Source organism: Trachemys scripta, chromosome 3 (assembly GCF_013100865.1).
Source record: "Trachemys scripta elegans isolate TJP31775 chromosome 3, CAS_Tse_1.0, whole genome shotgun sequence".
NCBI classification, from domain to species: Eukaryota; Metazoa; Chordata; order Testudines; family Emydidae; genus Trachemys; species Trachemys scripta.
In genome coordinates, this window is record NC_048300.1 from 54,325,705 (window position 1) to 54,350,754 (window position 25,050).

Below are 25,050 nucleotides of genomic sequence, written 5' to 3' on the forward strand. Positions count from 1 at the left end.
CTAGCATTTCTCATCAAGCTGAGGAAATATAAAGTGGCATATCCAGACACTGCTCCAGATGGCAGCTGCTAATTTGAGTACTGTACTTTGCCAGAATAAAATTAAATGTTGTAAATGGCTGTTTAATTTTGTAGACTTGTAAATTTTTTTAAATTACTACTTTGATTTATATTGAATGTACATTTTTATATTCCATGTACAATCTAAAGAAGGGACGCTAATGAAGTAGTGAACTGTGGTACAGCTATGCAATACCATTAGAAACAAACATTTTATAATTGATCTTGCAATGAGTTTGGTATTCTGAGCTATGTCTAATAACTCTGGTCAAACATTTCATTCTTCATTTCCTGTAAACCAATCCATGGATTTGTCTTGATTCATGCAGCTAATCTTTCTCCCTTTGGTGGATAGACTGTTGCAATCTACCAGAAATAAAAAAAAAAAGAGAGAGAGAAGGTAAGAATACAATAGACCAAATTTTGCCTTCTGCTACAGATTCAGTTCCTGTTTGCATTGTTATGTACCAATCAATACTGATCACCTTTGTTAGGAGCAAAATATGTTTGCACAATTCTACACTGAGTCAATAGGAAATGCAATTCACAGAATTTTGATCCTATTATATATACTTATTTACCTCAAGGCACTGTTTACACAAAGAAAAAGACCAGTTATTGACAAGATTTTCCTTGCTATACCTCTGTCAATCAGGGCTGAAGATTGTTTGGCTGATAGTGGTCAGATCATTTTCAACACCATTACAGAAAGTATGTCTACTATTTGTTGGAGGGAGAAGAGGAGGGATGGTACTGTGGACAAAGCAAAGGACTGAAGAGTTAGGAGTTCTAGTTTTAATCCCATCCCTGTAATGTACTTCTTCTGTAGTTTTGGAAAAATCTGTGCCTGAGTTTCTTCCTAATTAAAATGGATATGCTAAAACTTCTCTACCCTATGGGGTATTCTGAGGTTGAAATGGAAACCATCCCTGGGTCTGGACCACTTAAAATACATTAGAAATAGTTTCAAGTATTACCACCTTCCTCTGAGTTCTTGTGTCAGTTGTGGTTATATAAATAACTTATTCTATCTTTTAAAATGTTTTTCTCATCTGAAGCTATGTGGAAAACCCACACAAGCAGAGCAAAAGGACTTGTTCCAGGGACACCGTGAACCTGTCTATATACAAAGTGCTATCAAATGCATGAAGTAAATGAACTAATTTTTTTCCTAATCTCTTTCAGATATAGTAATCTTAACTCTTATCTGTAACAGTAGTAAGTTTAAAAAAACTGGGACAGAAGTGTGATTATAGTCTCAGTTTGGAGGCTCTGTGTAAGTGCAAAGTAGTTTAATAGTAAGCTGAACCTGTGATATGTTCTACTGGACTCGTCTGCCTAATTCCTTTTCTGTTAAAAATATCACACAATTGAAAAACTTCCAAGGTTTAAAAAGCCCCTTAGAGTTGGAGCAGTTTACGGACGATATCAAAACAATAAGTATAAAACTCTGTAGGATTCCTAATGCCAACATTTCAATCCCCTTTGCACTAATGGAAAAATGGATATTAAAGAGAATTTATTATGTCACCATTTATTATTTAGATAAATTAATCCCACTCCTTCAAAGATGTATGCATGTATTTAAAGTTTCACACTGTGAGTAGTGCCCAGTGGTTAAGCACATGTGTAAATCTTGGTAGATTTGGGCCTTACACATTTTTATAAAATTAATCTACCAAAAGATAATCATCTAAAGCATGATCCAGTCTTAATATTTAATTTAAAAATGAACCAATACCTACTTTATATGATGGAGACGTCTCAGATACAATAAAAGCTATCCAAGATTTTGGGGTGGGAGGTGGGTTAGAAAAAAAACAATTGATTTCATGAGTGATCAAGTTCAGAATATATATGATAGAGGGCTGCACTGTTTTGTTTTTTTTTAAAACCCTGAACTTGTGTTGCTCATAACAGTAATCTTAAAACTCAGATAAGCATAATTTATTCTTATTGTTGCTTCTAACAAGCAGGAAATGTTAGAAAGGAATTTTCAGAATTAATTTGAGACATTAATATTGGACAACTTCTTGCTCATAATAGATATATTCATCAACAGTCCGCTGAAGTCAGTGAGTAGCTATGAATAAAAGTTAACAGGATTTGTCAACTCCCAGAAGAGTTAGAATTGAGAACAGTTAAGGAGACAAGGATAATTTCAATAGACGTAGAACATCTTTAGTTCATTCAGCCACAGCGTGTTTAGATTAATACTAACAAGAAAGGGTAATTTGCAGCAAAAATAGTCTGTTATTGTGATAGTGAATTTCGTCTAACAAGACTTCAGAATAGTTTGGTGAAACAAAACATACTGCTCTTTATTACAAGTATGTAAAGAACCATGGAAGGAACTCAGAATACTTTTGCAAAAGATGCTTTAAGATAGTAAAACGTCTGAAACCTGTCTCCTAACAAGGGTTTACTCAAAATACACTCATTTATTTTACCAAGAAGAGCACACAATCTGGATAGAGTTCTGGTTACAAATGGGATTGTTAACTGGCTGCACAACACTGCTAAATCCTTGGAGGTCAAGAAAATTGATTTAATAAATGTTCACAATTCAAAACTAAAACATGCTTGGCACTAATTAGCACATTTGTTGGTAGTCTCTGTCTAGGTGCCTATATGACCCCCATTCCCATAAATCTGAGTCTTAATAGAGTGTCCAAGGATTTAATAGGCATGAAGACTACACTGTAGTCTTATTACTAGAAAAGCTTCACCATACTGCTCTGCCGGTGTTTCTCCAGGTTAGAGATAAGCAACCTTGGCAGGGCAGCTAAAAGAGCTTTTATTGCTGCTATTTGTGCTATCCCAATTCTGTAGATAAATAAAGCGATGGAGATTCTAGTCTCCTTTCACAAGCACTACATTCATACTTTCCAAAACTAACATGCAAGCGGAATATGAAGTGGCTTGTTTCTCACTTAACCAAAAGCTTGACATAAAGTGACAGACCTCTTACATACAGAGCAAGGGAAAAGCAGAGTTTAGTCCCACTTTGTACAGAACTCAGTCCTGCAGCAGAGGTGTGTGCTTTAGAAATGCTGATATATTAGATGTGCTAGACCAGTGATTCTCAAACTTTTGTACTGGTGACCCCTTTCACATAGCAAGCCTCTGAGTGCAAACCCGCCCGCCCTTATACATTAAAAACACTTTTTAATATATTTAACACCATTATAAATACAGGAGGCAAAGCAGGGCTTGGGGTAGAGGCTGACAGCTCGCGACCCCCCCCCATGTAATAACCTTATGACCCCCTGAGGGGTCCCAACCCCAGTGCTATACAGATACAGCAGATTCCAAGGTAATAAAGCGACTTACAATACTAAACTGTACCTTGGGAATAACAGCAAGAAGAAGGATCAACTAGCATTTTTTCAACTGCGAAAGTGTCCTTCAATTCCTGATATACATGTTGCTCCATGATCTCCAAAGTCCCAGTGGATGAAGACGATGAGGATGATAATCCCAGTCCTACAAATCTTCCTTTTTTACCACAAAGCGAACAATCTGCTGGTGTGGCACTTGGTCCCCGGGGCAGCTGCACTTCATCTCTGCTGTAATTTCTGACAGCCCCACTGTGATGCATGGAACGTTCTCGCTGCCATATATAATGTGATGGAGCAATAGCCATTACCTAGATTAGAAAAATCTTAATTATGTATGGAACCAGTATCAGAAAAATAACAAGCAAATACTATACAACTGAAATGAAGAGAAACCTATTTCTATTTCTAAGTATATGTTTGTCCTGGAAGATGGTACCTCTCTATGAAACTGAACATTATGGAGGAAAGAACAAGTTTGAAAATACCTCCTCTGTGCAAAAATTATTTGGTGATGCAATAATCACTTTACTTTCTAATTGATGTAGGGTTTCAAGGAAGAAAAGCCACATTCAGTTTCCATCATATCTGTGTCTGAGAAATACACATCATTGGTTTAGAGTGGTAGGGAAGTTAGAAGTGCTCTTTGCTGGCTGAACCGCTCTGAATAACTTAATTAAAATTCCCTTAACTTTACAGTTTGACAAAGTCTTGTGCCATTCCACTTATCCAGTTTAAAATCCCAGTGTAAACTGTATCATGCTTTCCAACAATTGATGATGCCATAGTTTCAATATGGAACCTCCTAACCGAAAAAATAGTTTGTTTGGGGAATTTTTTTGTTTCCTCAATCTTAAATCTGGTATCAGTTCTCGCTGTGCTAGGCTGTAACTATGCAGTTTTACAATATTTAATGGAAATAGATAAGCTCCCATCTTTTCCAAATCCAAACAGAAAATGTATTTCACTACTTTCTGTAGTTCAATCCCTCATGTCATTACAGGGCCTTTCCTGGCAGGAGGAATAAATCCAAACAGAGAATACTGAGGAACAGTATTTATCAGGGTGACTTTTTTTTCCTTTTCTGTTAAGCTCAGGTTTGAAAAAAAAGGAAGAAATAATGCAACAGCAATTAAGGGGTTGTTAAAACACCTTGAATTTTTAGAAATAAAGGGTAAAATCCTGGCCTTACTGAAGTCAAATGGAGTTTTGCTGTTGAGTTCACTTGGGCCAGGATTTCACCCAAAGTATTGGATTTTTATCTAAAAATTGAAATTGACAATTTTCTAAGTAGTTTGAAAAATGAAATAATTCTAAACTGAATGAGGTGACTTGTATAATCAGTTTCAACTTTGCAGCAAATTCCTTCATTCAGGACCAATAGTAAATAGAGTATTTGTATAAGACACAAGGATTCTGGTCAGCAAAAACTCATGGAGCAACTTTGGTAGTGAATGCTGAGTGGCACAATGTAAAACTTTCCAAGTGCAAGGTGGACTGGCTATGTGGGCAAATTTTAAAAAATTTGGATATGGAGTTTACCCTAAAAACAGAGGCCTAGATCCACAAAGGTAGTTAAGCATGAAACCCCAGACTTAGGCACCCAATGGCTTCAGTCCCAGTTTTTGGCTCTACTGCGATCCACAAAACTTCCACCAAGCCCTGTGGGAGCCTAAACTCACTCAGCAAGTTTCCAGGGTAAAAGTTCCTGAGGTGTCAGAGGCCTGGTCTACACTACGAGTTTAGGTCAAATTTAGCAGCGTTAAATCGAATTAAGCCTGGACACGTCCACACGATGAAGCCCTTTTTTTCGACTTAAAGGGCCCTTTAAAGTGATTTCTTTACTCCACTTCCAACTAGGGGATTAGCGCTGAAATCGGCCTTTCCGGGTCGGATTTGGGGTAGTTTGGATGGAATTCGACAGTATTGGTCTCCGGGAGCTATTCCACAGTGCTTCACTGTGACCGCTCTGGACAGCACTCTCAACTCAGATAAACAGACCAGGTAGACAGGAAAAGCCTCGCGAACTTTTGAATTTAATTTCCTGTTTGCCCAGCGTGGAGAGCACAGGTGACCACGCAGCGCTCATCAGCACAGGTAACCATGATGGAGTCCCAGGATCACAAAAGAGCTCCAGCATGGACCGAAAGGGAGGTACGGGATGTGCTCGCCATATGGGGAGACGAATCAGTGCTAGCTGAACTTCGTTGCAGTAAACGAAATGCCAAAACATTAGAAAAAGTCTCAAAGGCCATGAAGGACAGAGGCCATAACAGGGACGCACAGTAGTGCCGCGTGAAAATTAAAGAGCTAAGGCAAGCCTACCACAAAGCCAGAGAGGCAAACGGAAGGTCCGGGGCAGAGCCGCAGACATGCCGCTTCTATGCGGAGCTGCATGCCATGCTAGGGGGTGCAGCCACCACTACCCCAACCCTGTGCTTTGACTCCATCAATGGAGAATCACGGAACAGGGAAGCGGGTTCGGGGTACGAGGAAGATGATGATGAAGACAATGAAGATAGCTTACAGCAAGGAAGCGGAGAAACCGGTTTCCCCAACAGCCAGGATATGTTTATCACCCTGGACCTGGAACCAGTAACCCCCGAACTCACCCAAGGCATGCTCCCAGACCCTGAGGGCACACAAGGGACCTCTGGTGAGTGTACCTTTGTAAATATTACACATGATTTATAAGGAAGCGTGTTTAATGATTAATTTGCCCTGGCAATCACGGCCAGTACATCTACTGGAAAAGTCTGTTAACGTGTATGGGGATGGAGCGGAATCCAGGGACATCTCCAGAAAGCTCTCCTTCATGTACTCCCAAAGCCTTTGCAAAAGGTTTCTGGGGAGGGCTGCCTTATCCCGTCCGCCATGGTAGGACACTTTACCACACCAGGCCAGTAGCACGTAGTCTGGAATCATTGCATAACAAAGCATGGCAGCGTATGGTCCCGGTGTTTGCTGTCATGCAGACAACATCCATTCCTTATCTCTCTTTGTTATCCTCAGGAGAGTGATATATTCATGGTCACCTGGTTGAAATGGGGTGATTTTATTAAGGGGACATTGAGAGGTTCCCGTTCCTGCTCGGCTGAACAGAAATATTCCCCGCTGTTAGCTACGCGGTGTGGGGAAGGGGTGAAGTGATCAGCCCAGAGAATTGGGTGTGAAGTAACAATGACTTTATTGCCTCTGCAAGCGGTGCTCGAAGGGGGGAGGGGAGGGTGGTTAGCTTACAGGGAAGTAGAGTGAACTGGGGGTGGGGGGGGCAGTTCATCAAGGAGAAACAAACAGAAGTTTCACACCATAGCCTGGCCAGTCACAAAACTGGTTTTCAAAGCTTCTCTGATGCGCACCGCGCCCTGCTGTACTCTTCTAACCGCCCTGGTGTCTGGCTGCATGTAATCAGCGGACAGGCGCTTTGCCTCAACCTCCCACTCCGCCATAAATGTCTCCCCCTTACTCTCACAGATATTGTGGAGTGCACAGCAAGCAGCAATAACATTGGGGATATTGGTTTCGCTGAGGTCTATCCGAGTCAGTAAACTACGCCAGCATGCTTTTAAACGTCCAAATGCACATTCTACCACCATTCTGCACTTGCTCAGCCTATAGTTGAACAGGTCCTGACTATTGTCCAGGCTGCCTGTGTACGGCTTCATGAGCCATGGCATTAAGGGGGTAGGCTGTATCCCCAAGGATAACGATAGGCATTTCAACATCCCCAATGGTTATTTTCTGGTCCGGGAAGAAAGTTCTTTCCTCCAGCTTTTGAAACAGACCAGAGTTCCTGAAGACGCGAGCATCATGTACCTTTCCCGGCCATCCCACATTGATGTTAGTGAAACATCCCTTGTGATCCACCAGGGCTTGCAGCAGCATTGAAAAGCACCCTTTTCGCTTTATGTACTCGCTGGCTTGGTGCTCCAGTGACAAGATAGGGATATGGGTTCCGTCTATCGCCCCACCACAGTTAGGGAATCTCATTGCAGCAAAGCCATCCACTATGACCTGCATGTTTCCCAGAGTCACTACCCTTGATATCAGAGGATTTTTGATTGCATTGGCTACTTGGATCACAGCAGCCCCCACAGTAGATTTGCCCACTCCAAATTGATTCCCGACTGACCGGTAGCTGTCTGGCATTGCAAGCTTCCACAGGTCTATCGCCACTCGCTTCTCAACTGTGAGGGCTGCTCTCATCATGGTATTCTGTGCTTCAGGGCAGGGGAAAGCAAGTCACAAAGTTCCATGAAAGTGCCCTTACGCATGCGAAAGTTTCGCAGCCACTGGGAATCGTCCCACACCTGCAACACGATGCGATCCCACCAATTTGTGCTTGTTTCCTGGGCCCAGAATCGGCGTTCCACGCCATGAACCTCCCCCAGTAACACCATGATTTGCACATTGCTGGGTCCTGTACTTTGTGAGAGGTCAATGTCCATGTCTATTTCTTCATCACTCTCGTCGCCGCGCTGCAGTCGCCTCCTCACCTGGTTTTGCCTTGGCAGGTTCTGGCTCTGCATATACTCCAGGATAATGCGCGTGGTGTTCATAGTGCTTATAATGGCTGCAGTGATCTGAGCGGGCTCCATGATCCCAGTGCTATGGCATCTGGGCTCAAAAAAGACGCAAAACGGAGGGAGGGAGGGAGGCAGGGGCGACTGACGACTGATGACATGGCTTACAGGGAATTAAAATCAACAAAGGTAGCTGTGCATCAGGGAGAAACATAAACACAAACAACTGTCACACAGAATGCCTCCCCCCGAAAGATTGAACTCAAAACCCTGGGTTTAGCAGGCCGTTGATTTCACAGAGGGAGAGGGAAGCAAATGAATACAGAACAAATCTGGTCCATCTATCTTTTACATCTTAGGCTGACAGCAGACGGTGCAGCATGACTGATAACCATCGGCATCTTCTGGGTGCTTGGCAGAAAATGCTGCATTACGATTGCTAGCCATCATCGTCAAGACGGTGCAATAAGACTGCCGGCAGGACTGAGTCTCCAGGAGACAAAACATGTCTGCCCAGGCGCTTCTGACCGAACTCACTGAGGAGTACGACGATGACGGATACCAATCGTAATACAGCATCTGCTGCCAAAAGGCAAGAAGCTGCTGCTGTATAGCAATGCAGTCCCACGTCTGCCAGCACCCAGATAGCCGATGATGGCTACCAGTCATACTGCACCGTCTACTGCCAAAAGGTAATTAGCTGCTGCTGTGTAGCAATGCAGTACCACGTCTGCCGGCACCCAGATGACATATGGTGACGCTGAGCTGAGCTGGCTCCATGCTTGCCGTGGTATGTCGTCTGCACAGGTAACCCAGGAAAAAGGCGCAAAACGATTGTCTGCCATTGCTCTCACGGAGGGGGGAGCCTGATGACATGTACCCAGAATCCCCCGCGACACTGTTTTTGCCTCATCAGGCATTGGGATCTCAACCCAGAATTCCAATGGGCAGCGGAGACTGCGGGAACTGTGGGATAGCTACCTACAGTGCAACGCTCCGGAAGTCAACGTGAGCCTCGGTACTGTGGACACAGTCCGCCGACTTAATGCCCTTAGAGCATTTATTTACACACACAATTGACTGTATAAAAACGATTTCTAAACAACCGACTTCTATAAATTCGACCTAATTTCGTAGTGTAGACATACCCTAAGTTTCTGCCTCCGGGCATGCACACTGCTGTGTCACTCTAGGTATCCAGGCACCTGTCTCCCACCTAAGTGCCAGAGCAATTCACAAGCTCGGGGAAGATATGCATTCATCCCCCTAAATCATGTGAGGGGCCCAATCCAGAAGGTATGCTCATAGGCCACCTACCAAATCAGATCCCATTCAAAATCTGTGCAGAGGAGATGGTAGTGGTGCCTGGCTTATAACATTTATCTCAGTGATAAGAGCACCCAGTGGGAGAGACAGGTTCAATTCTTCCCTCTGCCAGAGTGGGAGAAAAGAGGTGGGAGAGCCCTGTTCAAATCCTGTCTTCCCTTCTGGGTTTCCCACATCCCAGCTGATTGCTGTAACCACTGCGATAAATGTTATAAGATGAGCAGCACCATCTCCTCCTTCTCTGGCCGTTTTGTGTAGAGTGAGGCAGGGGCCTAACTCATTCCTGCAAAAAACTATTTAGGTAGCTAAACCACCTGACTCTAGGAGACAGGTTCCTATATGTGGATTGCTAGGAAGAGATAGGCGCGTCCTTGAAGCCTAGATTTAGGCACTTATCTCCATGACACCATTTTGCATACCACGCTCATTGGCTAACTTAGGCAGCTCCGAACCTAACATGCTGGCTTTTGTAGATCATATTTAAGGCACCTATCTCTTCCATTCATTATATAGGGACCCTAGGCGCCTAATTTAGGCTTTGTGGATTATGGTGGTATTCCTGTGGTTTTATAGGTACCTAGAAGTTAGGTGCCACAATGCTCATAGTTGCAAGCCGAAGTCCCTTTCTGAATCCAGGTCAGAGTTCCTAAGAATGCATATTAAATGCAAAGGAAAATAATCCGTTTCAAAACAGAATAGGCAAATCATTAAATTTCAGCTGCTTTTTCCCCCTTAATCCCTGGTTTATCAATACATTTCTGTTACAGAAAATGCATGTAATATATATCCTACCAGATCCTCAACTGGTGTAAATAGCTCAAGAATCAAATGCATGAAAAGCCTGCCTACCTCTTCACAGCAACGTCTGCTTACAATAGCTCTGTAGTCAATTCTACCCCAGAGCTGGTCTCTTAACTTTAAGAAATTAGGGAAAAGCTTCCGCCAGGTTTTTCCCAAAGCCCATGGAAAAATTTCATACTTGGACTCTTCATCATCTTCTTCAACTGTATTTGCGAGATACCTACAAAAATATATATTAAGGATCTCCAACCTTGAGTCATCACATAACATGATTTTAAATTTATACACCTTTAAAATAATTCCTTACTTCCACTAGTTTGGGGAAATTTGCTACCAAACTTTAGACTTCTCCCAGGATGAGAGGAATTTTCTGGTTTACTTCAATCCATTAATACAAATGTATATGAAACAGTCATAAAAATTGGCTTTGTGCTAAAGTTCACTGGATGGGCACATACATTAAATATCATCCAGTTTCACTGCTTTCGCCAAATAAACAGGGCATCCTCACATTAAAATGAATAGTTTTAGATTGACTCCTTAGGATATGAGGCACAAATACATTGTCTGAGGTTTAAAAGTTTAAAGAAAATGTCAGTGATAGATCTGCTTCAAAACTAAGTCCTTACAGGCCTTCTCTACATGTGAAAATTGTACTTCCTAAACCAAGTCTGTTTAGAAACCAGGAAGCAAAAAAATATTCAACATTAATAAAGCAGCAAAATAAATAAAAACATACAATAGGTACAACACCATTTTTAAGGAGAACCCAATTTTTTAACATCCACCCTTCTCCATTCTTTCAGAAAATGATATTTCTTGTTCCTTGGTTTTGTCCCTCCTACATCCCCACCCCAACCACAGGCAAATATTGTTACCTCCTATCTAGAGCCACAAATCCACCACAATCAGTTATCAGTACTGCTTGCCAAAGGGTCATGAAAGTTTAGCAGCCCAGACACAAAAGTTCAGGTTCACAAAAGGAACAAGGCATTTAACTCTCCACTTTAGGTTCTTAAGTCAAAAATTTAGGCACCAGTGAGGTCCTCAAAACCCCTGGTTCAGCAGCCACTTAACCCAATAAGCACCTAAATTCACTCAGCATCTAAATTTTCACTGTAAAAGTCCTCTACATGCCTACATTTTTGCCCCTGGGCATGTGCACTGCTCCCTCACTCTAGGTGTCCAGACACCTATCTAATGCCTAAGCCCTCATGAGATCCTCTAACCAGGTGAAGATAAGTGTTCCCCTGCCTATCTCACCTTCAGGGCCCAATCTGTCAGATGTGATCAGAGATGCCTATTGGATTGGGGCCCATACAAAACTGAGGAGGCAGCAGAGATGGCAGCACCTCCTTTCAGCCTAGTGGGATTAGAGCACTCACTCGGGATGTGGGAGACTTGAGTTGAATACTCCCCTCTGCCTGATCAGGTGAAAGGATTTACATAGGAATTTCCCATCTCTTAGAGGAGTGTCTTAGCCACTGGCCTAGGGGATATTCTGATGTGGGTTGCTGGCAGTTTCTCCTGTTGAAGCTGTCCATTTTGGATAAATATTTAAATAGTCATTAGGTCAGAAAGAGAGAGAGAGAATGATTCTATAGCCTGGAGGATAAACCACTAATGTGGGAGACCCAGAATTGAGTCCCCCTGCTCCAGTAACTGTTGCCATCTTTGCCACTTGGTTTCACACACATTTGCTGATAGCAGAGACATGGAGAGACACAGGAATCATGGGTTCCATTCCAGGCTCTGGAAGGGAGTGTGCTCTAGAAGGCACATACTGTTCTACCCCCTTCCCTGAAGTTTGATCCCTTCTGCCCTGTCTGTCTCCTCCCCACAACTGGATCCTTGTTGCAGTGCCATTCACCCGGTCTATCCAATCCAGTCTCCACTCCTCAGGCTTCTTAACCTAGTCTTCTTACCCAGATAGTCCCAGCTGTCCTCTATCCAGCCCCAACTCCTTGTCCCCAGTCCCCATTCCCTGACAATCCAAGTTCCCCCTTCCAGCTCCTCAACCAATCAGTCTCTCCCTCCTCCCCACTGTATTCAAGTTACAGTCTCCCTCTGAAGGATCCTCATCTAATCTCAGTTTCCCTCTCCACCTGTCTCCGATTCCTTTTCCCAGTTTCTTTTCTCCTTCCACACCCCATCTCGTTGTCAGATCTGTCTCTCTTCCACCTCCTGCCCCCACTCCTCCAACTGGTTCCTAGTCTCAGTATCCTTGTCCAGCCAGTCCTAGTCTCCCTCTTTCATAGATTCATAGATTCTAGGACTGGAAGGGACCTTGAGAGGTCATCGAGTCCAGTCCCCTGCCCGCATGGCAGGACCAAATACTGTCTAGACCATCTAGAACTTTCCCCAGTTCCACATCTGATCTCAGTGTTTTCCCCGACCAACTGGCTCCAAGTCCCCCCACATTTCCCCCCAATGGTCCCTGGTCCCAGTCTGCTTGCCCAATTCATCCCAGCCTCCCCGTTCAACCAGTCCTAGCCTGCTCTCTCCTCTTTGGTTCCCAATCTCCTTGCCCAGCCAGTCCTCATCTCCCACCTTCAACTCTCGATCACAGTTTTTTTCCCCTCTCCAATCCCAGTCTCATGAGACTCCTTGTCCCAATCTAATCCTTTCCCTCTCCCAGGTCTGATCTGTCTCCTCTGCATTTGAATCAGACATCTTTCTCCATGCTGCCTGGGTCCCAACTGTGACAAAGACACAGTGGTGGGGAAGAGCACAGTAAGAGCACAGGAGAGAGAGACTCCTTCGTCTCAGTTCCAATGCCCAGTCCTGCCCCGAGACCAGGAGGAGCCATGATAGGGAAAGTTGTTCTGAGGCTCTGTAGCTGCACCATGCTCAGTTGCTCTGTGGGGATGGTGCAGGTGCAGACTTGACAGCTAGGAGCTGTGAGAATCTTGAGCTTGCTTCATGAAGGCAGAATTTTTGGAGATTCCAGCTGCTAATATTAAAGAAGTGTCTACTGAACAACATGTATGAACTGCAATTTTTAAAGGTTTATAATTTGGCCATATTTGGGCAGATTTTCACAGGGATAGCAAAAGGCACTCCCTTAATACAAAGGCAATCCCCCTGCCAAATTTCAAGTCCCTGCTTCAAAGTCTGGGGGCGCTATTCAAAGAAAAGATCTCAAGAAGTTTTTAACCGGGGCCAATTAATGTATTTTTCTCTAGCCTGCTCATATGGGGAAGGGTTGTGATGTGAAACCTCTCCCCATAAGAATCCTAATTTATAAATCAAAGTTATTAATGGAATAAACACAGAACTAAATCAATGAAAAAACATGTTATAATTGAACCAAATATTTAAAGAATACTTACAGAGCAACAAAGAAATTAAGTCTGGTGTGCTCATTTATACTGAAGCTAGCCCTCTTGAAATAAACAAAAGTCATTGCCAAAAGATACTGTTAGAAAAACATAAAATATTAAAATAGAACATTAGTATTCTTTTGTTTTCTATATAAAATTTCCTAAAAGGACGTAGCATCTTTTAAATCTGTTTCCGACATCACCACAAGATTATATTTTATTAATGTCCCACACTCAGAAAAGTGTAATTTGTTTCCTATGTTACTTTGCCAGAAGCTGTGTGAATACATTAGAAAGCAGAATATGGTTTATGTTCATATTACAATATCAAGTGATTAAAAGTAAAAGACACAAAAAGTGGCCAACTAACCAAAACTATACCAAATTCACCTTATCTGCAATTTTACAGCAGCAGTCCATCCACAGGAAATCTTGAATTAGATCATCATCTGCAACAAAAAACAGCGATGATATTTCAATTGAAAAATTATTTTGTTTTTATTGGGTGGGGAGGGTAGGAAGCATTTGTTTCTACAGATATAGCTACAGATGGGCATTTTATCAAGCCAAAGAAAAGAAGATTGGCTGGACTGATCAGTAGGGAGCAGAGCAGCTGACAGAAGAGAGAGGTTAGGCTTAGAAAAAAATCTGAACAACAAAAGCAAAAAGAAAAGCCATAACAAAGGCAAAGTGGAGAACACAAAGAACCAAATTCTCTGTTAACATTAGTGAGTGCAACTCAAATGAAAGCCACTGTATGGTGTTTTTCTCTGTTTATTTTATTCCCTACACTCTTAATGGGTTGTATATAATTTACATTATAATTAACAATTATTTCTGATTAACCATACAGTTTTGAGAATCTCTGCACGCTGACAACCATTAGTAAGCAAAACGAATTTGGTGGTTTGCCTAATCAATGTACCACTTTTAATAATCATTCTACAAATATGAAAATTTACTGTAATTGGCTACTATAAATTCTCTGCTCTGATTGACAACATTTTCAAGTCAGCAACAAAACAGCTTTCCTCTATTTCTCACTCTTTTCAGCTGAAGAAGAAAAAAAAACAACAAAAATTATATGGAAGGGAGAAAAATACTAACTTCTCCAAACTCCTTTCTTCCTTCTACATTCAGTCCACTTTCCACCATTCGTAACTACAAGGCTTTTCTTCCCACAATAATGTATTTGCTTACATTGGTGGGAAATTCAGCCTCTTTCAAATCTGTTCTGAAACATAATGTAAAACAAATGTATATTGGCAAAAAGAGCCTTGCTGACCTGTAGGGTGGGATCGGGATGAAGGAAGAAATAGAAAGGAGATGATACGCGTAGGAAGGGTCAAATGATTTTTGTTTTATCTTTAAGCCAGGGGTAGGCAACCTATGGCATGCGTGCCGAAGGCAGCACGCGAGCTGATTTTCAGTGGCACTCACACTGCCCAGGTCCTGGTCACCAGTCTGGGGGCTGTACATTTTAATTTAATTTTAAATGAAGCTTCTTAAACATTTTAAAAAACCTTATTTACTTTACATATAACAATAGTTTAGTTATATATTATAGACTTTCAGAAAGAGACCTTCTAAAAACATTCAAATGTATTACTGGCACACAAAACCTTAAATTAGAGTGAATAAATGAAGACTCGGCACATCTCTTCTGAAAGGTTGCCGACCCCTGACTTTAAGCAATGTATTTTCAGCAGTTTGACAGTCCTTTTGTAGTTATTTTTATTTAAAATGTAAATATTTATACATTGAAATATAACAGTTGTGGTGGAGGAATGGGAGTGTTTTCAGTTAACTGAGGAATAATATTCAGCCACTTCAGTGCAAGATATGGCTGTTAACTTATGCATGAGAAGCACTCTCAAGTCATTATATTTAGAAAACATAGTTGCTTATAAAAAGTATTTTAGTGTTCAATCAACACGTTTTACCCAAAATGTATAATTGTTAACCTACCAAATAGTTTAAAGAAAGCAGTCATTTCCTGACGCTGAATAACCAGACATGCACCTTTTGGACGTTTAGACTTGTTACTGTGCACATCTTTTTCACAATTTTCCTGACTGTCTTTAAAAATAGGACGTTTTAGACTAATAGATTTTTTTTGCTGGTGTGATCTAGATGCACTTGACTTTATATGAACAGTGACAGTGCGAGGTGTCTGACAGACCAGATTATGTCTCATTTTTGTAATTGAAGATTCCTGTTAAAATAAAAAAAGACAATATTAACAATACAGATGATTATATAGATAAGTTGCAAAATAAAAGGCACCAATAACTCTTTTTTCTATATCCATTTTGGTGCCAAGAGAAACCATAGATATAATAAAAAATTCATACACAATTGCTTTGCAGATTCCCTCTCTGTAACTGTATTATTTAGCCTAAGCGTTTTCATGTATAGTTTGTATGGAAGATGAAATACAAAACAGTTGTCATGTACTAACATAAGTCCCAATCCTGCAAATACTAATGTAAACAACTTTACATATGAGTAGTCCCAACTCAATGTGGCAATTCATATGCATAAAGTTCTTGGGTATAAGTATTCACATGATTGGGGCCACGATGTGTTATAGTGAGCAATATAATACACATTCTATTTTTGCTTTTTTGTACCACTCAGATTGTGTGGTCATCTTGTGAAAATAAAATAATAGTTGGCATTAAAGTGCCCATAGTCAAAGATTCTCTCTACATTATATGAAATTTTATAATAAATATTTTCCCTGTAGGTCATCTGTATTAAACTGTACAATACGAGATTTTACTAGATAAGTATTGTGTGTATTAAAGATTGGAATTGGAAACTTGATTTTTTAAGTGCAAGTATAAATATGTGCTCATGAATGTTAGAGCTATATTAAGTTGTATACAGATTTGTCAATACATTTTGCAACTAGAATTTGGACTGAGATCAGCAATTTAACTTTTATAGGCTAACAAACAATTTCAGCTGGATGCTACCTACCTGTACCAATTCAAATTAATGATGTAGGGGTGAAATTCTAACATTACCCATTACTAACCTTCTGAGCCATCTAGCACCTCGTATTAATAATAAATAAATAAATAAATAAATAAATAAAAATAATAATAATAATAATAAAACAAAACAGTCAGAACATTATCATCCCAAAAATGGTACGACTCCTCATAAGCCACCCAAGCACCCATGCTATAACACTAGTACTTTGAATTTCTATAGTACCTTTCATCCCAGCATCTCAAAGAACTTTATATCTTCTGAGATAAGGAATGTGATAATTACCTAAGACTAAGGCCCTATCTTCTATCAATATGAATTGTAGACAGGGGCCTTACTTGAGGTAAAACTCTCCCATAGAGGAAGAGACTTCATCATTCTTTTCTCATTCAGAATTTCCAGTGAAATATCCCGTATTAAAAAGGTTGTATGATCAGACTTACATGCTCCCTTTTTTCATTAAAACCTATAGTAATCAAAGGCATCTTTATTTTTACTTTATTTGCAATTAGTGACAAAGGACTGGAAGGGGCCTCCTGAATCAGAGTCCAGTCTCCTGTTACTGCAGGCAACCAATTTATATAATCCCAATCATAAATGTATGAAGCTCCATCTAAATCTAGTTAAATTGTTTGCTCCCACAATTCTTATTGGAAGACTGTTCCTGAACCTCACTCCTCTGATGGTTAAAAACGTTCTTCTAATTTCCAGCCTAAATTTATTCACTGCCAGTTTATACCCATTTGTTCTTTTCTCAACATTGTTCTTTAGCTTAACTGTGTGCTCATAAATAATACCAATGGAATTAAATTATTGGCAATTTTAACAAACTGTTATTAAATTCAAGCACAACATAATGTTACAGTAACAATAAGGTCCTGAACTATTTTTATAACATTTGTTTCTGAAGTGTTGCAAGTACAGGTTGGACAGAGAAAACTCCCCCTAAAACAGATTATCAAGAAAGTCACGGTTTTAGATAAAGTTAGGTTGCATACAATTTCAGCTAGAATGAGGGTGAGCAGAATATTCTTGGGTGGAGGCTGGGAAGAGAAGAGAAGTGTAATCCTTGGCGAAGAAATGAGGGTGAGCAGAATATTCTTGGGTGGAGGCTGGGAAGAGAAGAGAAGTGTAATCCTTGGCGAAGAAAAATAATTGGGGGTGGGAGAGGTGAAATGGTCTGTTAATCACCACAATAGGAGGAAGAAGGGACTGCTAATCTCTAGGAAAAGAAAGGAGCAATCTTTGGCAGCAAACACAAGGGGAGGGAAGTATTCTTTAGAGAGGGTGTTAATGCCTAGGGGAAATTATCCATCTCTCCCTTACCCCCAACATAATCCTCTTTTCTCAGATTTATCCCTGCACAAAATACAGAGATTTCTTAAAAGAGCAGTTTGTGCAGGGCCAAAATAAGACATAGGCACTACAGGCCCATATCAAGGGCCTCAGCTCCTGGAATCATGGGATTGCATCAGAATCTGAGCTTTTTGTTTTTAAGTAAATTTCTAGCCTGGTGGTTGTGAAATTAAGTTGGAGCCTGTGGCCCAGGTCTCACCGATGTGGTGACGTACATGTGAGTCTGTAGAGAGCCTGAGAGAGTAGCTCAGAAGGGTGCAAATGTCCCTGTGCGGCTCATTGGGGCGTAACCACCAAGACCCAGTGCTCTGCCGGGCCCTGCTAAAGCCACTTCAGCAGCAGCAGGAGGAGAAAAGCACAGCAGGCCCCGCGCAGCTGCCCTCGCCAAGTACTCACTAAAGGAGCCCCATGCCCCTGCTACTCTGGAGAGAAAGGAGGCCCGCGAGAGCCCCAGGACCCTGTGCAGGGCGAGCCGTGGGCCTGGCCGTGTGCTGTGCCTGAGGCCCCAGACCACCTGACTCTGGCACTGAGTTTGCCTGCTGGAGAGGCAGGAGGCGGGGGGAGGCCACTGACCAGCGGAGAGCACCCCACCCCCCCATGGGGTACTGTGGGGCGGGGTCATTGTTCCGAATGGGGGCAGGGTGGAGATTGCTGGAACAGTTACCTCAGGCTGGGCACCTCAGGTGGGAGGGGAAGCCGGCTGCCTCCCAGCCTCCCTCCTACCTTCACCGCAGAGACCAGCACGAGGCTGTTCTAGCTGGAGGCTGCCCAGCCCCACCCCTTGTATAGCCAATCACGGGGAGGATAGGAGCAGCCTCGGCCAATCAGAATGTGAGGGACTCGGCCTCATGCTATCCTGGCCAGGCGGTGTTGGTTTCCCCTCAGGCCCTTTCCTTGGGGGAGGGGAGGCGAGGCTAGTGTTACCCAATCAAAAAAGGGAGAGCCCTGTTGCTAGGCAAGATTGCAGATGGAAAGGCCACAGTCAAGTCGTGCCCCACCTTGCCAGTCTCTCAGGCCCGGGCTGTAGACAGAGTTAGGGACCCCCCACCCTGGAGTGCCTGCCCCAAGGGCTTCTGGCCAAGTCCCTGCAGCCCTCCTCCTGGCAGGCAGGGGGCACCATGACACTCCCTTTTCCTACTGTTAGCCAGCAGCAACTGCTGCTCTGCTCCTGCCCAGCTCTCAGCCCAAGGCGGCTCAGGGCGCTGGGGCAGGGGAGAATGGGCCAGCCATGAGGATCCTGTGCGGGGAGGTTGGGTGATAGCAGAGGATAAGCAGATGGGAGGCTGGGGGCAGAGCAGGGAGATGGGAGGTAGAGGGTGTAATACTTAGCGACCTTTGGGGGAAGAGGTGGCTGGTGCTTAGGGGCTGCTAAAATGGTGGTTCATAGAGTTTAAGGCCATTAGATCATCTAGTCTGGGTTACTGGGGTGCCACTAGTTAGGGGTGCAAGGGGGAATGAGGAGGTGCTGGAGGCAGAATAGGTTGGAGGCTGGGTGTTAAGGACTAAGACAGAGATGGTGCACCACAGTGGGGCAGAACAGGGAAGTGACTAAGTGCCAGTGGCAGAAGGGGTGAGTTAGAGGCTGGAATACAAGGGGCAGAAGCTGCTGTGCAATAAGGGGTGTGTGTGCTGGGACAGAGGATTTGATGCAAAGGGGAGCAGGGTGCTATTGAGATTTGAGTGAGGTTGAGAGTCCAAATGGAATAAAGAAGGGGACTGTAGTGTGGGGAACAGGGCCGGCTCCAGCTTTTTTGCCGCCCCAAGCGGCAAAGAAAAAAAAAAAAAAGAAAAAAGAAAAACCCGTTTGAGCTGCCGCCGAAGTGCCGCCGAAGAAGAAGAGAGGGACTGAAGGCTCCGCCACCAAATTGCCGCCGAAGACCCGGACGTGCCGCCCCAATAACGGACGGAGTGCCGCCCCTTTCTATTGGCCACCCCAGGCACCTGCTTCCTTTGCTGGTGCCTGGAGCCAGCCCTGGTGGGAAAAACACTAAGGATGTGTGGGAACTGAGACTTACTAGGGGGGGTGAGACCTCTTGTTATGTGGGGGAAAGGAAAGAGATCCAAGAATGGAAATCTGTGTAGAGAGGGGTTGGAAGAAGGAGCCCACTGAAAAGATAAAGAGAGTCCCAAGAAGATAGAGAGCATACAGGGGAAAAGCAAAAAAAAAAAAGGATAAAGAGCATCTAGGACAGCAATTTTCAACCTTTTTTCATTTGCAGACCCCTAAAATATTTCAAATGGAGGGGTGGACCCCCTAGGACATCTTAGGCATAGTCTGCAGTACCCCAGGGGTCTGCGGACTACAGGTTGAAAACCACTGATCTAGGAGAATGGAGAGGACAAGGGATCTGAGGGATAGGAGATCCAAGGTGGGGAGGTGCAGAAATTTACAGGGTGTTGGAGCCAGGCAGGGAGAGAGAGAGATTGTCATTGAGTAGAAACCTCCCAAGCACCCCTTGGTGGCCTCAGAGCAGACCTGTAAGTGGACTTTTACCTCAGTTTCTCCTCTTGGTTCCTCAAATAAACTTCACATACCTGTTTTGTCTATTCACAACACTGTTTCTTGGGGTCTCGGTTTATTCACAAAGTAAACTTAAAATAAAACTCAAAGTCCATCTGTTTACTCTCTTATTGAGGCACTCCTATGCCTTTTCTGCCTGCAGTCTCACTTCCCAGTCTCCCTGCGCAACACCCCAATCCCTTCTCTGCAACTTCCTGTCGATCTTATAGGGGAATCACTTGATTCCTGCTCAGGTGTGCCAACTTGGAAATCAGGGTTTGCTGATCCCAGATCTCTAGCCTTTAATGGCAAGCCACTCTATTAGAGGGATGAAGGAAACATTTAGAGGAAGGTAGGGTGTAAAAAATAAATAAAAGTTAAATCAGAAGGATAACAGACACTGGAAAAAGATGAGAAAGACAAGTACACTCAAGAAAGAAACAGGAGAGAGCCCAGGATAAAAAAGTAGCAGGTACTTGTACAGTAACTGGAGTTCAAGGTGTTTTATCTCTCTGGCTGCTCCACATTAGATGTGCACATGCGTTTTAGCCTTCAGAGATTTTTTTCATCAGCAGAGTTCATGGGTCTGTGTTGTACACACCCTCATGTTCCAGAACTAGGATATATAGGAAGGGTGGAACCACCACTGCTCCAGTTCCTTCTTAAACACAGTCTGAAGAAGAGAACTCCAAAGCAGAGGAGAAAGAAGGGCAGTTAGTGGAGCATCCATAGGGAGAAAACCTCTCCAAGAACTCCAGTGTTCATACAAGTAGTCTCCTTCTTCGAGCTATTGTCCCTGTGAGTGCTCCGTGTTAGATGACTCCCGAGCAGTATCTCAATTATGGAGGAGGATGCTGAGAAATTGAGTTTAGAATAGTTTGGAGAATGGCCTCAGCAAAGGCCACATGTGATCTGGAGGCATGAATGACAGCATAGTGTTGGGAAAATGTATGTATAGATGACCAGATGGCAGGTTTGCAAATGTGTGTAATGAGCATGTTTATAAGCAGGGCTACAGAAGTGGATTGAGCTCTGATGGAATGGGCTGTCATCCTAGGTGGAAGGTGCACCTCTGAAGCTTTGTAATAGGCTAAGTTGCATCCTGAAGACCCATTTAGACAATCTTTGTGTGGAAAGAGACACTCCCTTCATGGATCTGAAGGATTTGGTCCTGTTGAGATCGAAAGCAAGTGGTCTTCTCACACCTAGAGTATGTAGATTGGCTTCTTCCATTGAAGTATGAGGTTCTGGGGTAAAAAAATGGTAGATGAATGTCCTGATTCTTGTTCGTTTTTCACATCATTTTGGATAGAAAATGAGGATGAGGATTAAGAGTCACCTTGTCTTGATAGAATATTGTATCCAGTGGATCAGCTACAAAAGCCCTGTGACAGGGTCCCCTGCTGGAGGCCCTGCAGTCCTGCTAAACCCTGCCCCAGGAAGAAGGAGCAGAGGTGGGTTCTCCAGGCCTGCCTAGAGAGGCCTGATGGAAGCAGCCAATCAGAGCCCAGCAGGCGCAGATAAAAAGTTGCAGGCCCTTTACAAGGCAGTTCCAGCTGGGAACAGAGGGGCTAGGAAGGGTTCTGCTCCCTGGCCAAAGGAGCTTGACTGACTGTATATCCTGGATCTGGGAGAGAGAGAGAGAGCGGGCACCTGAGAACTATAACCCAGGTAATGGGCAAAGGCGAAGGGATCAGGTAGGAAGAGGCCTAGGGATCATAGCAGCAACCAATTGATGGAAGCAGTACATGGCTGCTGTTTATAGGGGCCCTGAGCTGGAACCTGGAGTAGTGAGCAGGTCCGGGTTCCCCCCACTGGCAAAGTGGCCTAAGCCCAGAGAAGAGGACAAGGCTTCTTTACAAACCCGAGAAAAGGGCTGGGTTTAAAGGGCCCAGAGATGATGCTGAAGGTCCTGGTGAGGGCAGACAGGTGAGCTCTTTGCTATCCTTGAAGGGATCTATTCTTGACTGTGTGTCTTGGTCAGAGGGCTGAGCCACTCAAGACCCACCTAGTGAGATTGGTAACCTACAGGAGGTGCCAGTAGCAGGGAAAAGATTGCAATACCACACCCCCATCACTAGCTCCCAATTCACTTATCCTTCTGGCTGAAATAATGGCTACAAGGAACATGGTTTTGTAGGATAAGTGCAGAAGCAAACAACTCCCCAAGGGTTCAAGGGCGGGTGGGGGCTCTCTTGGCATTGAGAACTAAATAAAGACCCCTCGGTGAAGCAGGCTGTCCTAGGTGAGGAAAGAGGTTGATCAGTTTCTTCAGGAATCTTGTAGTAGGATACACAAAAACTGAAAACCCTTCAACTGGTTGGGGAAAGGCTGAAATGGCAGCTAGGTGGACTTTGATAGAGCTGAATGATAACCCAAGGGTTTTTAAGTTTAACATGTAGCCAAGTATGACAGAGAGGTGAACTTCACATGGAGATAATGACTGCTGTGCGCACCAAAGCTTGAAACTCTTCCACTTTGGCAGGTAGGTTTTCCTTGTGGTGGGTTTTATATTCTTCAGCAGCACGAACTGCACCTCAAGAGAACAATCCTGCTGTAGGCCTGAAAGCCATGCATGGAGGTGTAATGAGGAGAGATTGGGATGAGTTACATGGCCAGACTTCTGGGTCAGGAGGTCTGTGATCAAAGAGAGAAGAGGTGGCCTTTGACTTAGACAAATCAGGTCCAGGAACCCAACCTGTTTCAGTTATGTTGGGGCTCTGAGGTTAACCACTGCTTTCTCCTGTTTCAGTGTCTTCAAGACTCTGAGAAGCAGTGGTGTTGGAACACAGGCATATAACGGAATCCAAGGCCAAGGTGTGAGGAAGGCATCTCCCCAGAGAATTGCAGCTGAGTCCTTCCCTTGAGGAGTGCTGGCATTTCATGTTGGATGGTGTCAAAGATTTCTATCTGTGGGGAGGCCCAGATCTTGCAAGAGTTAGGATTGCCCAGCTCACACTTGTGATCCTGACAAAAATGCCTGTCCAGAGTGTCTGCTAAGGTGTTCTGCAGACCCAATAGGTAGCAGCTAAGATATTGATTTGGTGGGTTAGACACCAATTCCAGAGCTTCATCGCTTCTATGCATGAAGACTGAGATCTTGCTCCTCCTTGGCAGATGATCTAGTACATCACTGCGCTGTTGTCAGTTGTGACACTTGATCCTGGGCAGGAAGTGGAAGCATGCATATCAGACTGCCCTGAGGGCAAGAATGTTAATGTGGGGCAGCAATTCTTAGAGAGCTCCATTTACCTTGCACTATGGAGTCCGTAAGGTGGGCTCCCCAACCCAGCAAGGATGCATTTGTCGTGATGATCTTTGAGGGAGGTGGATATGAAAATGGGATCCCAATACAAACCCTGTGTGAGTTGTTGTATTAGTTTAGATATAATACACAGGCCAAAGGTATTAACATAATCCAGTCACTGTTCAATATTAAACAATGATAAACCAGGTCCATGGTTTGATAGACAGAGACCTCAGCCTGCTTAATACCATGTCAAACACATTATAAAATTCAGACTAGCTACTGGGATACTTTTCCACTGATTAACAGTATTAACTCAATATCCCATTAAAAATATTTAAAAAACCCCTTTCATGACTGCACTAGCAAGTTAATCCCAACACAGAGCGTGCTGCTGACCAATTGTGTATGCAGAATTTATCCCCTATTTCTCAATAAGGATGCCTTTATCCCAGTCTACACATGAAGCTCACATAACTGCAAGGAGAAGCAGTGTGTTTTGGGGATGAATTTTGCTCCTTCCCTCTAGCCATTGACCTGGATCCTCTCAATAATGCTCTACAGATCTTAAGGGAGGGGGGAGGATCTCTGGCAGGGTTTGAAGCTTGGAATTTTGGGCAGAAGAAAGGCTACAGAGGCTAAGATGGCAGATGCCCTAGCTAGCTGTAGCAAACCAAGGATTGAGGCGTGGGGACCCCATGGCATGAAACTGCCAGGAAAAGAAATAAAGTAAAAATAAAGAACGTTAAGTAGAAATGTAAACTGTCAGATAGCAGGCTTTGCTTCTGAATGTTGCAATGCTCCATCTCTAGCCACAGCCAGCTGAGAAGAACTAGAGCAGCAGCAGGTCTCCCCTCCCTATACCCTCAGTTCAGAGCAAAAGGATGTGTAGGCGTGGCCTCTCGGGCACTTCTGATGAAAAATCTCTGATCAAAGGTGGACAGGAATGCACACACCTTACTTAGACATTGGGACAGTAACTCGAAGAACAGAAGAATCTACACAATGGGGAGTCAGGAGACTTGGGTTCCACTGACATCTTACTTTGTGCCCGTGTGTTCCTATCTGTTAAAACAATTTCAAACTCCAATTTTATAGTGAGTTTCACAATATTTGGTGTTTTTCTAAAAGTCCAAGCTCCAGGTGTTGTGATATTACATAAGACACTCAGCAGTTTTTATTTCCCCCCAAGTCTCTAGCTTTCAGGGTTGCAGGGAAAAGCTTGAAAACCCAAACCTAGAAGGAAAATAAAAGAATTGTGAATTTATTTTTAAAATCTCACTAGTTTTAAGCCAATCTAATGATTTTTTGGGGAGCCCAATTCATGTCTTTTGAACACTTGGAGTTGACAATATTGGCAATGGGGTGGTCCAGTGGAACTGGAGTGGCTAGCAATTGCGGGGGTGTGTGTGTGTCTATACTGGGAAAATGTGTATTTTTTTTTTATAGTGGTGCAAATTCCAATCCTAACAGAAGCTGCAGTGTAGACAGGACAAAGACTTTTTTAAGCACTGCTCCTTCAAGGAGAAACATAATAGATGGGAGAGGGAGGTGAAGTGAAGAAAAAAAAACCCCAT

At 43.3% G+C, this 25,050-nt stretch overlaps 2 protein-coding genes across 4 annotated transcripts in view; one reads left to right on the forward strand and one right to left on the reverse strand.

Annotated features, from left to right (window-relative positions):
* TRMT61B (tRNA methyltransferase 61B) overlaps positions 1-447 on the forward strand; it is a 13,998-nt gene extending 13,551 nt beyond the window's left edge. For both annotated transcript variants that reach the window (XM_034764768.1, XM_034764767.1), the window contains exon 7: positions 5-447. In XM_034764768.1, coding sequence (XP_034620659.1) covers positions 5-72 — 68 coding nt within the window. In that variant the 3' untranslated portion in view covers positions 73-447. The remainder of the gene's footprint in view (positions 1-4) is intronic.
* SPDYA (speedy/RINGO cell cycle regulator family member A) lies at positions 337-15,567 on the reverse strand. Of its 2 annotated transcripts, none has more exons than XM_034764771.1 (6): positions 15,339-15,567; positions 13,761-13,819; positions 13,380-13,465; positions 10,096-10,267; positions 3,408-3,708; positions 337-425 (listed from the first exon to the last, which is right to left on the reverse strand). In XM_034764771.1, the coding sequence occupies exons 1-6, from the start codon at positions 15,565-15,567 to the stop codon at positions 337-339; spliced, it is 936 nt and encodes a 311-aa protein (XP_034620662.1). The 2 variants fall into 2 exon arrangements, with proteins under 2 accessions (XP_034620662.1, XP_034620661.1); XM_034764770.1 differs by having other exon boundaries at positions 337-415; positions 3,398-3,708.
* Between the last annotated feature and the right edge of the window lie 9,483 nt (positions 15,568-25,050).